The 16,917-nt window shown below is 38.6% G+C and overlaps 1 protein-coding gene across 1 annotated transcript in view; it reads right to left on the bottom strand.

Moving 5' to 3' along the window:
* The window catches only part of CSMD1 (CUB and Sushi multiple domains 1), a 1,072,463-nt gene that overhangs the window by 16,774 nt on the left and 1,038,772 nt on the right, over nt 1-16,917 (bottom strand). Inside the window, exons 63-65 of the mRNA XM_063298442.1 lie at nt 11,140-11,213; nt 9,531-9,642; nt 5,137-5,316 (exon numbers count right to left, since the gene is read on the bottom strand). Coding sequence (XP_063154512.1) covers nt 5,137-5,316; nt 9,531-9,642; nt 11,140-11,213 — 366 coding nt within the window. The remainder of the gene's footprint in view (nt 1-5,136; nt 5,317-9,530; nt 9,643-11,139; nt 11,214-16,917) is intronic.

Genomic DNA, 16,917 nt, shown 5'->3' with positions numbered 1-16,917 from the left:
AAAATAACTTCATCTTGTCCCCTTTATCCACACCATGCACAATTCTGTACACCTCAATCATGTCCCTTCTCATCGTCTCCTTTCTAGACTAAAAAGTTCCAAATGTTGCAACCTTTCCTCATAGAGAAGCTGCTCCACCACTTTGATCATCTTAATTGCTCTCCTCTGAACCTTCTCTAGCTCTACTATATCATTTTTGAGGTGCAGCAACCAGAACTGCACACAATATTCCATATGCATTCACATTATTGAATTATGCAAGGGCATTATAATGTTTTAAGGAATTATTTTTAAACAAGCAATGCGCGGAAGTGGAAGAAGACAATAGAATAGGAAGGACAAGAGACCTCTTCCAGAAAATTAGAAACATCGGAGGTAAATTCAGGGCAAAAATGGGTATGATCAAAAACAAAGATGGCAAGGACCTAACAGAATAAGAAGAGATCAAGAAAAGGTGGCAAGAATATACAGAAGACCTGTATAGGAAGGATAACAATATCCAGGATAGCTTTGACGGTGTGGTCAGGGAGCTAGAGCCAGACATCCTGAAGAGTGAGGTTGAATGGGCCTTAAGAAGCATTGCTAATAACAAGGCAGCAGGAGACGACGGCATCCCAGCTGAACTGTTCAAAATCTTGCAAGATGATGCTGTCAAGGTAATGCATACTATATGCCAGCAAATTTGGAAAACACAAGAATGGCCATCAGATTGGAAAAAATCAACTTATATCCCCATACCAAAAAAGGGAAACACTAAAGAATGTTCAAACTATCGAACAGTGGCACTCATTTCATATGCCAGTAAGGTAATGCTCAAGATCCTGCAAGGTAGACTTCAGCAATTCATGGAGCGAGAATTGCCAGATGTACAAGCTGGGTTTAGAAAAGGCAGAGGAACTAGAGACCAAATTGCCAATATCCGCTGGATAATGGAAAAAGCCAGGGAGTTTCAGAAAAACATCTATTTCTGTTTTCTTGACTATTCTAAAGCCTTTGACTGTGTGGACCATAACAAATTGTGGCAAGTTCTTAGTGGTATGGGGATACCAAGTCATCTTGTCTGCCTCCTGAAGAATCTGTATAACGACCAAGTAGCAACAGTAAGAACAGACCATGGAACAACGGACTGGTTTAAGATTGGGAAAGGAGTACGGCAGGGCTGTATCCTCTCACTCTACCTATTCAACTTGTACGCAGAACACATCATGCGACATGCTGGGCTTGAGGAATCCAAGGCTGGAGTTAAAATCACTGTTAGAAACATTAACAATCTCAGATATGCAGATGACACCACTTTGATGGCTGAAAGCGAAGAGGAACTGAGGAGCCTTATGATGAAGGTGAAAGAAGAAAGTGCAAAAGCTGGCTTGCAGCTAAACCTCAAAAAAAACACAAGATTATGGCAACCAGCTTGATTGATAACTGGCAAATAGAGGGAGAAAACTTAGAGGCAGTGAAAGACTTTGTATTTCTAGGTGTGAAGATTACTGCAGATGCTGACTGCAGTCAGGAAATCAGAAGACGCTTAATCCTTGGGAGAAGAGCAATGACAAATCTCGATAAAATAGTTAAGAGCAGAGACATCACACTGACAACAAAGGTCCACATAGTTAAAGCAATGGTGTTCCCCGTAGTAACATATGGCTGCGAGAGCTGGACCATAAGGAAGGCTGAGAGAAGGAAGATTGATGCTTTTGAACTGTGGTGCTGGAGGAAAATTCTGAGAGTGCCTTGGACTGCAAGAAGATCAAACCAGTCCATCCTCCAGGAAATAAAGCCAGACTGCTCCCTTGAGGGAATGATATTAAAGGCAAAACTGAAATACTTTGGCCACATAATGAGAAGACAGGACACCCTGGAGAAGATGCTGATGCTAGGGAGAGTGGAAGGCAAAAGGAAGAGGGGCCGACCAAGGGCAAGGTGGATGGATGATATTCTAGAGGTGACGGACTCATCCCTGGGGGATCTGGGGGTGTTGACGACTGACAGGAAGCTCTGTCGTGGGCTGGTCCATGAAGTCACGAAAAGTCAGAAGCGACTAAACGAATAAACAACAACAATTATAATGTTTGCATCTCTATTTTCAATACTATTTCTAATTATCCCTAACAAGCTTTTGGCCTTTTTACAACAGATGCACACTGTGTTGAAACCTTCATTGATATGTTTTCCATTACTCCAAGACGTTTCCCTCATCAGTCACTGTTAGTTCTGATCTAAATAGTTTGTATCAGTAGTTAGGATTTTGGCACCAACTTGTATTGCTTTACACTTGTTAACATTGAATGGAACCTGCCATTTTGATGCCCACTCCCCTAATGTGCAGAGATCCTTACTGCTTTTACCACTGTGACCAATCTGGTGTCATCAGCAAACTTGGCTAGCCCACTGATCATGCTGATTCCAGAACTTTAATAAATATATTAAAAAAATATCGGTCCCAGGATAGAAGGAGAAGAAAAGGAATTGATCTTCTCATTTTAAGTTTTTTTGGGAGACCACTGTTTTAAGTCTGAATTTTAGCCTCTCCTCCCTCTCAAGAGCTGGAACAGGAAGTCCAATAGCTAACCCAAGCTAGAAAAACACTCAGAAACTTCACCAAATAAATCTCCCCCAAAATCTCACACTTAACTCCTTCTCTTTACCTCTTCTTTTTATGACCAAAGCTTCTATCCAAGCTTTCCTGATTAGCACTCGCTGCTTCACTTCTGCTCTGAGGAGCTCCAAGCAGCATCAGCAGCAGCCTCTCAGCGTTAACAGTCGTAATTATGCATGATATGTGTGTCTATGAATATAAATCTGAAGGGATGCCTTTTGGACCCTAAGAAGCTACCTCATGATCTGAAGGTTGGTAATATTGAGAAGACTGTTGAAAAAGACAGACTGACCAACATAATAATAATAATAATAATAATAATAATAATAATAATAATAATAAAAAAAAAACAGAAGACAGAGAGGACAAGGAGAGGTTCTGAGATAAATTGTTCAAAGAAGAATTAATAAAGAAAGAAAATATGGCAAAGACAGTGACGATAACTTTCTACTTCCCTCAGCTATCATCCATCAGCTGTTGCCCAACCAATTTAGAGGAAGAGAGTGAGGCCTACAGCTACCTCCAGATCTAGGACGTATAGATCAAGACAGGTTATTAAATAAATCCCTTATTTGCAATTTATTGAAGATAACTCTCTGTATATTTTTTTAGCAAGGATACATTAAATTGTTTATCCATTTAAATGTGTATTTTGCTTCCCACATCCTGCTCCTCTTCTTACATAAACCTAGTTCCTATTACTTACAATCCAATTTTGTTCAGTTGTTTTCCACCCATTCCAACTCTGCTTTCGGGAACAGTGGTAGCTTGATGGAGTGGTAGCACAATATGTAGTTTAGTGCTAACTCTCCTCTTTCCCTTTTGAAAATGTAAGATCCATGGTTGCAAACACCAGATGGGCTTATGGAAAGAATGAGTGGAATTACATATGTGGTGACTCTAACATGCTGCTTGTCTATTAATGATAACCAAAGAGAAATCATTTGCTCAGACCATAGCGTTAACACCATCTTTGGTCCCCTCTCCTTGTAGACAGTCAGAAACCTCTGTGTTTGACTTGTTTCCATGAAGGGTGAATCCTTCAAGATTTCTGGTATAAAAATGCCAGACATTTGTTCCTTACTATAACTGTAAAGTCTGCAAGTAGAAAGCACATAGACAGGCAGTGTATATGGCAAAAAGGAGCAAATCCTTTATTCCCATAAGAAATTGGGATAACTTTATATATGGCAACTGACTATAAATCAATAACATTTGTTTATTTATTAGATTTATATTCTACCTTTTATTCAGAAGCTCAAGGTGGTATGCACAGCTCTATCTTACAACAATCCTGTCAGAAACATTGGGCTGTGAGACAGTGACCGGCCCAAAGCTACTCAGTAACCTAAATCTTCCACTCCTATCCTAATATCTTAACTATAACATCACTGGATAAAGTGAACAACCCCTCCTTGTTAGTTCATAACTTTTATAGTTATAAAGCCTGTACATTTAGGGGATTACTTTATGCTGCTTCCTTGAAATTCCATCTAACTCATGTTTTCTTAATTGGTATGACGACTATCTATGACTGGAAGGAGTCTGGTTGCATCTTTTCCAACTAACAAATTTTATTAAAAGGCAGAGGCTGCAGCTCACAAAAGCTTATGCCTTCTAATAAAATACATTAATCTAACATACATGAAATATATGAGATATATCTAAATTGCATCCTTCCACCTTCTTTGATTTCAAGAGTATTAATACAAAGGAAAGAGGAAAGGGACAGCTTACATTCCTAGATGTATTTTGCAAAACTACTGACTGATGTGATCAAGATTTCTGCCTGCTGGTCATAGAAGGTCTCTACATCCACAAAATAGCTTTCAACAGGCAATTACATCCACAAAATAGCTTTCAACAGGCAATTAAATGACTTGCTGTTAAACAATCATATTTTCTCAGCATGGAGAAACCTTCAGTAACTAAGACCAAGAGAAAGGCAAAACTGCTCAGGAGCTTACCTCATTTCTAAAAGTCTTTGTACACTCTGATCACCTCTCCATCACTGTAGCATTGCCTCTTTTTGTAAAATATCAGCTAATAAGGTCCTGCCTTTTCCCCCCTTGTTCCTCTTTACTGAGCAGAAACATCAGTGAGTCAAAGTTTCACTAGTGATGGTTCTGGAGGTAGCAATAGAGAAAAGAGGAGGGAATGCTGCCCTTGGAATTTAAGCAACTCCAAGATGTCTCAACAGCTCATGACGCTCTTTGCCAAAGTTTCCCATGAGGTGGCCAGTCCAACAGTCGAACACCCATTATATGTTACTTTTGTGGAATATTTAAAGAAGAAGCATAGATCAACTTCTATTTTGAATACAGAATACATTATTTGTTTTCATTGTTTTGTGTCTCTCTGCTTCAGGAAGATAATATATAACATCATGATTATGATAGATAGATAGATAGATAGATAGATAGATAGATAGATAGATAGATAGATAGATATGATTGATAGATAGATACAAACATTTTAAATCAATTGCAAATGGACCTTATGAACTATTAAACTTTACCATTAATTTATCAGTGACTTACTTTTACAAACAGGTGATTTTCCTGTCCATTTCATGTCTGGTTTGCATGTCCGGTGTTCTGATCCACCAGCAAGAAAAAATCCTGGCTGACACGTATACACCAAAGTGTAGCCTAAAGTAGGTAGATCTATTGCTTTTACATCTACATTCGCTGGTGTCTCCGGCTGTCTACAACCATGAGCTGAAAGAATTTAAAAGGCTATTGAAAATATTCTAAAAAACAGTAGAAATTAGGTCGTTTACAGAATAAGTGACAAACATTTTATTCCTTTAAGATAGCTGTTTGGAAAATTTAGCAATAGCATGCTATCTTTATGTGTTTCTACATGTTATTAATAAAGAAGTAATGTAAGAGAGAAATGTGAAAAAGCTGGAACAGAACATGTGGAAACCCACCTCATCTTCCTGCACTTGCTGCACTGACAATTATCAGGTGGTAACAAGGAAAAAGAGAAGAAAAGGACAGGCTGCTTACCTGCGATTGTAGTTCTTGGAGTGGTCATCTGTGCTTCCACAAACAGGCTTCTTGTGCCTTTGCAAACATTCTAAACCAAAACTTTGAGGGCCCTGATTGTTCCAGCCCACTGCACATGCTTGAAGAACTTGCCTGAATTCCTTGACTGCACTGCCCCCCCCCCCAAACACATTCCCAGTCAATAGGAATGTGAATGAAAAGAAACCTATTTAAAGAATTACAATTACAGGTAAGCAATCTGTTTTCCTTTATTATGGTCTCTTGTATCACATACATGGATGACTAGCAAACTATGGCCATCAGAGCTGAGGCAATTAATGAAGCAAGCATCCAATCAACCTGGATACTGAGGCAGTAGGGATGAACAAAGATTGATGGCTGGGACCAGTTATGTCTTGTAAAGCTATCATCCCATCAGAAAGGGCCTGCATGGGATGAGATGCATTAAGCTTTCTTAGCAGGCAATCCTCTCTGAAGAAACTGACAATCCTTGCTGTGAAAAACAATGAAGTAGAAGCAGCAGCATCTGCATAAAACCCAAAACTCTCCAAATAGCCAAGAAATGGAGCAGACTCCAATGGAGTGCTTGGGGAAGGAAAAAAAAAAGATCAGCAAAACAGTATCACAGTAAAGTGAAAAGTGGAAAACATTGATAGGAAGTTAACATGGGGGTACAATATTTCCTTGTCCTTATGGAATATGTACTGCAAATAATGGATCAATTCTGAAAGCTCCCAGTTCACTTGCTCAGTGTGGTGTAGGACTTCCCCAAAGAAAAGCAGGCAACAGGCACAAGACTGACAGGATGATAGAAATATTCCAAGTAGATTGTACTGACATTATGGAAGCCTTCTGTAAGGTTGTTTGAATGTTCAATTGAAGTATGAAAAGCACTAATCACTGCTAAGTACTGTAAATTTTAAGAGATTAAACATTTCAAATACTTAATGTAAAGAGGTAATAAAAATCTAAAATCAACCAGTAATGATATAAAGGAGGGCAGAATAAATAGGAAAGAAACAGAAACTTTCACAAGCCTCAAAGGACTTCCATGTTGATAGTTTCCTTGCAGCTTTAAAAATAGGCTCTGCATCCTGTGTTATGCAGCCCATTTGATCTGCCATACTGTGAGTCACTGAGCTCAAATCTCAGGGTAGCAGAGAACTCCTTGGTGCACTGCAAGCAGCATGAATAGTTATGAGTGTATCTCATTTCACTGATGTGACTATTCTATTTTGCAGGGGTTACTGCTTGACTTCTGGGGGCAATTCAGAGTATTGATTGATAACTAACTAACTAACTTCTCGGAACCAAGGTCTCCAGTCAAAACAATGCATACAATAGTCTTCTGATGTCTTGCATTCCTGAGAAGATGTTCGATGTCCAAAATCTGGGCCAAGGAATCCAAAGTAGAAAGGCCTTTGATGCCTGTAATGCTGTTGCCACTGAAGAACTAGCCAGATGATAGATATTGAATCTGGAAACTGTTGTCTCTCTTCAAGATTGGCAGCCTGTACATGTCAGATACAATGAGCCAAAGTCCCATAAGATGTACTAGATTTCATAACTTACAAGCTCATTGGCTTTGATGTGGAATAGCCAGTCTTTATTGAAAGCCATGTCTTCAATTATGTGGCTCTCTGGGGTGTAATCTAAATCAGACACAACTGGCTCTGATGATCATACCAACAGGTTACCTAAGGAGAAATGCTCATGAGATGCCATGAGATTTACCCCCAGGAAAACATAAGCTGGACTATAGACTAAAGATGGCTTTCTCTTTTCTTGAGGACAAAAATGCCCAGCTCCTCCCCTACTAAGTATTTTGGTGCCTAGGTCCTCCATTCTCCACTTTTCTTTTCTGCAGGACCCTTGAAGATATCGACTGCATCTTATCCCTCCTCACAGCTGCATCTGCAATTCTGATTACCTTCCTGTCCAAGAAGCTCAAAGAAGACCAATCCAATATATACCCACTCTATGCTATGGAGCATAGAGGCAGAACAAGGGAATAAAAGAAAAACCTACACTTCTGGCTCCCATTTGAAAACCAGCCAAAGTCTCATCCCCACTTTTGATACCAAACTAATAGCATAGAAAACCTCTGTCTCATTGAATGTCTGGTATTATTTGGTATCAAGGATGTTGTGTGAGTATAGGGTGGCCTAATGATCCCCTTTTTTCTGCCTTTTGATTATGTATTTTCTTATCAGGAAAATAGTCACAATATCTGTCTGTTCTAGGCCCACAGAGTGTGTTCTTTAGTAATGGTTAGGTGAGACATCAGTGCTTCAAAGCTGTCATTGGTGTCATAAGCATTTCTTTATGGTTAAAATCGGTACTGGTGGTATGTAACATCTCTCTGGGCAATGCAACTGAAACAGAAGGCTTTCGGCAATTCAATACTGATATCTTTTAACATCTAATCTGCCATTTTACCTTGCTACTTGGATAGCTGAACTGATATGAACGATTGCCTCATACCTAATTTATGAAGCATGGGATTGATAGCTTAAGCCAACTGGGATGGTCTTCATTCAAATTGAAAGACAAAGACTGTCCATCTGAGGATGGCAGCTTATTGCCATGGTTAACCCATTTTCTAAAAATGGCCTCCAAGGTCATAGAAGTAAGGGAAAAAATTGGCAGGAAACAATCCACTGAATCAAATATTTTTTTAAAAAAACAAGGAGAGTCACGAAAACTATAAACAATACAATGGAAAATATAATTAAAATAAGCCCAACTACTAGTCTAGTCTCATAATGAGACAAAACATTCCCAGCAATGGTTAAAAAGAATTCAGGTAATTAATAGTAAATCCTTCTGGCATGCACAGTAGGAGGGAGTATTCAGGGCTTAAGAAAACACAGTTCAGTTCAAAAATATTTATGTATGTGATGTACAGAGATGACAATGGAGAAGCTAAAGCATTTTACAAACTAGACAGTGATCCATAATGTAAATTGAGGATCTGTTTTCTCTCCATACATCCATTTCAGAAATGATTTGTCTGCTAAATACATTTATTATGAACCACTAAAAATAAGTTTCTACTATGTTACATGGCTATAGATGCACTGTAACAATATTTTTCCTTTGTATCAAGTTTGTAAACATTTATTTGAAATAAGATAAGCAATTATCATAGTACTTTCTAAATACTGTATGTGCTTTGATGGCTTCTAACTGAAATCTTAAAATACTGAAGGACATCCATTTCTCAAGATAAAAGGTGTGGACACATTGACATTGAAGATAAAGCAAAATTGGGGGAGCAGGGGCAACTGTTTTACTGAAAAAAACTTTGTTGCAACTGCATAAACGTTCACAACTTTATCCCCCCCCCTTTATATTTTATCAACAGACACTTGCATGTTAATATGGGGGGAGGAAAAAGAAATGAATAAATTGAAGCAACCGAAAGCTGGGAAAGCACAATGGAAACAATTCAGAGTTTATTAATAACAACAATAATAAACTGGTATTGACTGGAAGATTATCATGGAAAAAATCTATCTGTGTGGTCACTAAGAGTTAACAATGAGTTGATCAACTGACTGGGAGAATTTTTAATATTTTTCAAAATATACAGTATAGAAAGATATATAGATACTATATATATAGATATATAGAATTCAGAATTCCCAAATCTAGGGAGACATACAGATGATCAGACTTGGAAAGGCTGAAGTCTTAAAGAAATTTAGCCCTTTCAGTCAAGCAATCTCTGATTTCATTGGAAGAATTATAGACCACATGGCTTACACTGTATGGAAACATGTTTCCCCCTGAAACAGGAATATTCCAGATCCCTTGGAACATATTTGGCAAATCAGTTTCAGGGTAGTGTCAACTATTGTAAGAATGAATAATATCTTGCTTTAAAAAAAAATGTTAGTAACTTTTATTTTACTTACCAATACATTCAGGTTGTATGCCGCTCCAAGTTAAATTTGAAAGACATGTTCTTGTAGTAGAGCCCTGTATATGGTAACCCTTTCTACACCTGAAGGATACTCTGCTCCCAACCTAAAAAATGAAAAGGAGAAATTATGGCAAATTGTTAAAAACTTTAAATATTTGGAAACAAAGTTAATTTTTTTAAAAGATAGTAATTTTTAGAATTTTAATTAAACTACATTATACAGTCCATTTCTATACAATGAATGGGTGCTCCCCATTGTATGTTTAGAGTAAGAGGTCTATGATAAGTGATACAAATGACATTTAAATCAAAAGTCTATCGCATCATAATTATAACAAATAATCATAACACTTGTATTCAACTTATAGCTTTTCCTCCCTCCCCCCCACCGTTTTTTGGTTGTATTTGCTAGGTGAAAGATCAGTGCTTTTTCCTCAATAACAAGAGGGCTAAGTAATTAAAATGGAAAAGTTGGAAATATTTTCTTCAAACTGATCAGCTTAACAAGAAAAAAAGTTGATGGCAAAACTACTCCTTCCGTCATACAGGCAAAGCTCATGTTGTTATCCTACCATTCTAAATAATAATATATCTGTGATAGGAATCAACACCCCAGAAGAAGCACATTGATTACTGTCTTCTTAGTTACTCTAAGAGCTTTGCAATGTTACTGAAATAAAATTTAACTTGATATATTCATACAGCTGCAGAGTGATAATTCTGTTATTTCTGTACTTTCGTATCAATGTCTCAACTCTTCGATCTATAATTCTGTTATTATTTGGGGGAAATATGCTTTGATATTATCATGAGAATGTTGCAATATAGCTTTGCATTTAAATTCCCCACTGGAATTAATGGAGAACACTTCTTGCAAATGATGGAAGAAGTGCTGATTGACAAATGTAAGTTTCTATAATATTTACCTTTCTTCAGTCACATTCCATATTATTTTTACAAGTATGAAAATATATAAATAGACTTATATTTATTTCCACTATTATTTATATAATTGCATGAATTTTTCCTTATGTTTTTGTATTTCCTTTTTCATAATGTATGGATTTTGGCCCGCAGTTTTCTCTTATGTACAAATTTAGCAAGATTTTAAAATTTCAAAATAAATTAAATTTTGATGAGTGCATTGCAAAACTGAGAAAGATCTTAACTAAAAAATAATTGAGATACAGTTCACATATTAGAACTGTATTTGGGAAGCATAAAGTAGGTCTGTTCATTTTGATATGTGAGTTAAGCAAAGTTCTCCTTATTTTCAATAAATATGATAGGATTTTAAATGCTTATGAAGAAAAGACTGAGACAATACAAAATGTAGATTTCTAGCAAATCAAAATTGGTCATCCTAAACTATACAATGAGAGCCAGTTTGGTGTAGTAGTTAAGGCACCAGGATAAAAATCAGGAGACTATGAGTTCTAGTGAAGCCATCTGGGTGACCTTGGGCTGGTCATTGTTTCTCAGCTCTAGAAAGAGGCTAATAGCAAACCACTTCAGATAATCTTGCAGACTCAAAGGCACAAACACAAATACTCAAAATGCAATGGCACAAATAAACTCTGAACAATACAGGAGAATAATACCTCATAACCTGCAGAGCTATTCTGGATTCCATAATGTGGTGTTCCAGGGTCTGGGCAGCTGTTATGAGCAGGATCTGTAGTTCAAAACAGATGAGGCAGGGAGTGGATTAGGAGGTTCTATATGAATAGGGCCATTTTAAAAATGATTTCCAAATTTTGAAATAACTTGTGCAAATTCAGCCAATGCTTGTAATAAAAAGTGTATTTAATAAAGTGATAACAGATAGTGGGTTGAATGGAAAATTAAAGTTATATCTCTTAATTAATCCAAGACACATTTTTTCATTGAATCAAGGACATCAAGTATTGTGTAAGCATATAATGTATCAGGAAAATATTGTGATCTGATCATGGAAATTAGCTGCTTTCCCTAAACCGCTATCCCCAAACTCTATTAAATTTTCTCTGAAGCATATCTCATATCTTCCAGATCAGATTTAGGGAATACATGGAAGGCTGCAGCAAGATGTGGGAATTAGGCTTCTTTCAATACTACTTAATAAAATGTTAGATTTCTTAGATTGATCCCTTTGGCCATTTGGCCACTCTTTTAATTCTAGTGTCATAGAATCAGTATATATAAACAAACCTTTTGCATGTGTAGGAGTAGCGTGTTTTTATCAAAGCTCCTTATTCTTTCATTATTCTTTAAAACTTGATTATGAATTTAAAAAGGTTATCTTTTGAGATGTCAGCATGGAGGCTTAATACCAAGATAACTAGTGCAATTGTTGAAGGTTAGATCAAGGTCTGCCTCTCTTGTACACAGAAGGGCTCCGTGAGCTTTTAGAGGAAACGGAGGAACAGAATCCAGCAGCAGGTTCCCCTGGAGGAAAGAGAGGCAGCGACTGCCAGTTTCCCCAGTGATGCTCTGCTCCCCTTCCCACAGCCTTTGTGAGAGCATCTATTCAGGAGGCAAGCAGGGTTACAGAAGGAAGAATTAGGAAAGAATCAAGGCCAGTCTGTGAGCAGAACTCCATTGAGCTCAAATTCCTGACCAACTTCAGCAACAGGAAAACCATATTAACGATGATATTACCAACAAAAATAATGGTAGAAGTAATAATAAAAATGCTAGTGCCTTTCAGCTGGAACAAAATCTAGCATGCATTTAATAAAGGTAGCCTTTTGTTAAAAAGGAAAAAAAAAGTGTTCTCAAACTGAGGTTATTTCATTGATATATATTCTTGTCAGTGTTAAGAAAGTGATCTGTTAGATGATGATGATGATGGGGTCTAGCCACAAGAATGCCAATCATGGTTATGAACAATTATAAAGGGCTGCCCAGGGGACAAAGTACTCTGGATCCTGCAGGAGAAAGCATGAAATACATTTTTGGGTGCAACGGAATACAAAGGGTTCTGACAGTACAAAAGTTCTTTGCACATTTATCTACCATAATGATGAATTTTACTAGTTCATAGTAATTTATGGTGCACAGTATTTGTAATCATATAAACTAGAATTAGGTTACACAATTTCATATTTGTAGTTTCATTTTCAATCCTAGTCAGTTATTTCAATCATTGTGTCACTGGAATACATAATGCACTTACTTACAAAGCAAATTTTAAAGGCTTCAGAAGTCAGGCAGCTGGGAGCCTAACACATGATATTTAAAAAAAATGTACTTGAGCAATCAAGGGATTTTAACTTCATCAGCAGTTTGACTGTGTATCTGCTAATGGGAAAACAAAACAATATTCCTCCAGGAGGAAAAAAAAAATGTTTGATTTTTCTTTTTAAGCACTTGTAGGACTGTCTTGAAGCTGCAGCAGTTGAAAAGAAGACAGTGCCACCTTTGGGGAAGTACTGTTTACAAAGGATTGTTATTACTGTAAAACACTTTGTCTTAGAATATTTAATTAAAGTTCTGATTTACTTCAACATCACCTCCCAGTGAGGATGAACGTCCAAATATTTCTATGGTTTAGTACTACCCTCAAAAAGCATGTCTACTGTATAAATTGAGAAAGGAAAGGTAAATCAGGGCACAGAACTTTTCTTATGATTCCAGTCAACCCCAGCCAGTATATCTTATTACGATAAAGAGAAATATGTGTCATACAACTCTCCTTAGACTATAACATCTCATACTGCAGGTGGAGATTTTGATGTTTGAATCTATCCTATGAGAGAACATGCAAACTCTTCCTCTCCTGCCACCATAACATTTTAAAACAAAATTACTGAATTTCCTTCCTGCCTCTGTACCATTTTGAAACAGAATTATGCCATTTTTGTTGAACACATAGACTGGTTTTACACGGAAAATAAGAGGAGCATCTGATAACTTTGGCTAACAGACCTTAATTGATGAGACTATTTTAAGAATAATTTTCTAATGGTACAAGTTCAACTAAATACCATGCAATTTTCCCACAAAAACCAGAAGGGTTCTTTCCTGTCTACGAATGAAGCCATTTGAGGAAGGAGAACTAGGCTTGGACACCCTCTACCTCAGTCACAAGGTTACACACACCATCTTCCGATGTTTCCAGGCCAGCCACTGACTAGAGAGGTCCAAGGTCTCTCTCCTCGGCTTGCCTCCCCTTTTATATGCATTTCCCCCTGCACCTGTTTTATGTCTTCTTTGCCTTGCCCAAGAATAGGCGAAGCATTATAGGCAGATGGGAGAAGTCTGTTCCTTCCACATAGCTCTGCTCTCTAACAAACTGGATATTTTCTGCCACCATTTCCACGAGGAACTGTTTCTATATCTAGAGCTTTTAAGAAAGTGAGCTGATTCTGTAATTCCTACATGTACAAGCCAGGAAGGCAAACATATCAGAGATTGGTGAGGAAATTAATTAGGCAAAATTGACAGAGATCTCTACACAGCAATGAAGGGGAAATATACAGATTTATTTATTTATTTATTTTTCAAATTTCTATTACTGCTCATCTCTGCCCCAAAGGGGGACTCTGGGCGGTTTACAGTAAGATCAACAATTAAAACCATAAAAATATAAATTACAGTATAAACAAACCAATAAATAAGAATAAAATAGATACAAAATCCAAGGAGTGAAGATCTTATTCATTGGGGAGGGATCTACGGTGCCAGCCACCCCCAAGAAGAACTGGTACCCCTCCTACCCCAAGTGAGGCAGTAAGAGCGAAGGGGCCTGTCTCACCTCCGGGGGCAGAACGTTCCAGAGGGCGGGAGCCACTGCAGAGAAGGCCTGCCTCCTGGACCCCGCCAGAAGGAATTTCCTTACCGGTGGGGTCCGTAGCATGCCTTCTCTGCATGACCGGGTGGGATGGGTCAATGTTATGGGGATGAGATAGTCCCTCAGGTAACCTGGCCCCATGCCATGTAGGGCTTTAAAGGTGATAACCAACAGCTTGAATTGGACCCAGAAGCAAACTGGCACCCAGTACAGCTTGTGCAGCAGTGGTGTCACATGTGCCAATCTTGGAGCACCAATAACTGCCCACGCAACCACATTCTGGACTAGCTGAAGCTTCTGGATACTTTTCAAGGGTAGCCCCATGTAGAGCGCATTGCAATAGTCTATATGGGAGATGACCAGGGCATGAGTGACTGTTCAGAGGGCATCTCTGAACCGCCCAGAGGCCCCCAATGGGAGGAGATGGGCAGGGATAAATTAGATAAATAAATAAATAAAAATAAATCTCGATTCAGGAAAGGACATAACTGGTGCACAACATGGAGTTGCGCAAAGGCCCTTCTGACCACAACTGCCAGGAGGAGTCATGAGTCCAGGGGGACCCGCAGGTTACACACAGGGTCTGAATGGGGCAGTGCAACCCCATCCAGAACTAAGGATGATAACTTCCCGGATACAGAGGAGCTATCAATCCACAGCCACTCTGTTTTACCAGGGTTCAGCTGAAGCCTGTTGTTCCCCATCCAGACCCCTACAGCCCCCAGGCACTGAGAAAGGGCAGCCACTGCATCACTTATCTCACCTGGGATGGAGATGTATAACTGAGTATCATCAGCATATTGATGATACCTCATCCCGTAGTGATGGATGATCTCACCCAGTGGTTTCATGTAGATGTTAAATAGGACAAGGGAGAGAACCGAACCCTGTGGAACCCACATTGGAGGGGTTGAGGATCGGATCTCTCCTATCACCACCGATTGGGACTGGCCCTGGAGGAAGGAGGTGAACCAGCGTAAAACTACGTCGCCCACCCTCAACTCCCTGAGCTGACCCAAAAGGATACCATGGTCGATGGTGTTGAAAGCTGCTGAAAGGTCAAGAAGAGCCAGGATGGATGCACTCCCTCCATCCCGCTCCCACAACAGATCATCCATAAGTGTGACCAATGCAGTCTCTGTCCCATATTCTGGCCTGAAACCTGACTGGAAGGGGTCTAGATAATCTGTTTCATCCAGAATCTTCTGGAGTTGTAACACCACCACTTTCTCAACCAACTTCCCCAAAAAGGGTGGGTGGGAGACAGGACGGAAATTGTCCAACACAGTAGGGTGCGGTGATGGTTTCATGAGGAGGGGGTGTACCAGTGCCTCCTTGAAGGCAGCTGGAAGCACCCCCTCTCTCAAGGATGTATTAACCATCACCTAGCCCTAACCACATGTCACCTCCCGGGCTGCCTTCACCAGCCAGGAAGGGCATGGGTCTAGATGACATGTGGTGGCATTTACAGTCCAGAGGATCCTGTCCACTTCCTTAGGTCCAACAGGATCAAACTGATAGAGACTGAGGACATTTTGGTCAGCTATCTTCAACACTTCCTCTCTCTCTTGGGTAGGGAATTTATACATCCCTTGCCATACAATTACCATATAGTAACTGTCCGCAATTTCAACTACTGAAACTACCTCACTGGGTATTACTGTGTGTTTTAATACTCAATACATGAACTCTTTGAACAATAACTGAAACTACATAGTAATCATATTTTTTCCTCTTCACCCTCCACTTTTTTTTAGAACTTTAGCATTTCAGTACTGCATTAGTGAAGTGAACTGCTCTCAAATAGATTAACATGGTTGCTAAAGTCATCTTAAATGCTGCTGCTTCACAGAGAGAAATTCAAGAAGACAAAAAACAGATTCTTTCAACTTAATGAAGCTATTTCGCAGGGAAAAGAATATGATTTCAAAAGGACTGTGCTCCATTGCCAGGAGTTCCTTTAACTTGAGAACACAGAATCAATTCAACACTGCCAAAATTCAAATTGACACCTAGCCACAAGGACAGGGTCATCTGAATATACCAGACTGAGTCACTGGTCATTAATGCTCCATTATTTGTGATATGGAAAAGACAATCACACTGCTTTGTCTTATATACTGTATATAGAAAATACAGATATCTACCTACCTACCTACCTGAATTTTGCCATTACCAGATAGGTAGGCAAGAGAGCATGGCTAAGAAACACAGCCTGGGGAAATTACTAAGATGAAGCAAAAGGAAATAAGCCTGAAAGAAAAGTGGTATGTTCTGTGAAAAGAGCTTGGATGAGGCCAAAAAGCAACAGGTAAAATGGGAACAATACCACTGTGAATGTCATGGAATTATATTATAATGCGCTAAAATAAATGAGGAATAATATAAAATAATACATAGTTTCCATTTTTGGTCGTAATGTACTACCTTAAGTTAACTTGAACACAAACCCCTGTTTATATATTTATTTGATTATGTAATTGCTGAAAATATGTGAAGGAATGGAAAAGCCCCCTATTTGTTTGGCCCCATCTTCTTTATTTTCCAAACTTGTTCCTTTGAGTAGTGATCAGATGAAAAATTATGTTTGTGAACAAACAAATGT

The sequence above is a fragment of the Candoia aspera genome, chromosome 1, assembly GCF_035149785.1.
Source record: "Candoia aspera isolate rCanAsp1 chromosome 1, rCanAsp1.hap2, whole genome shotgun sequence".
Lineage (NCBI taxonomy): Eukaryota > Metazoa > Chordata > Lepidosauria > Squamata > Boidae > Candoia > Candoia aspera.
Note: the sequence above shows the minus strand (reverse complement) of the source record. Positions and strands in the feature narration are given on the sequence as shown.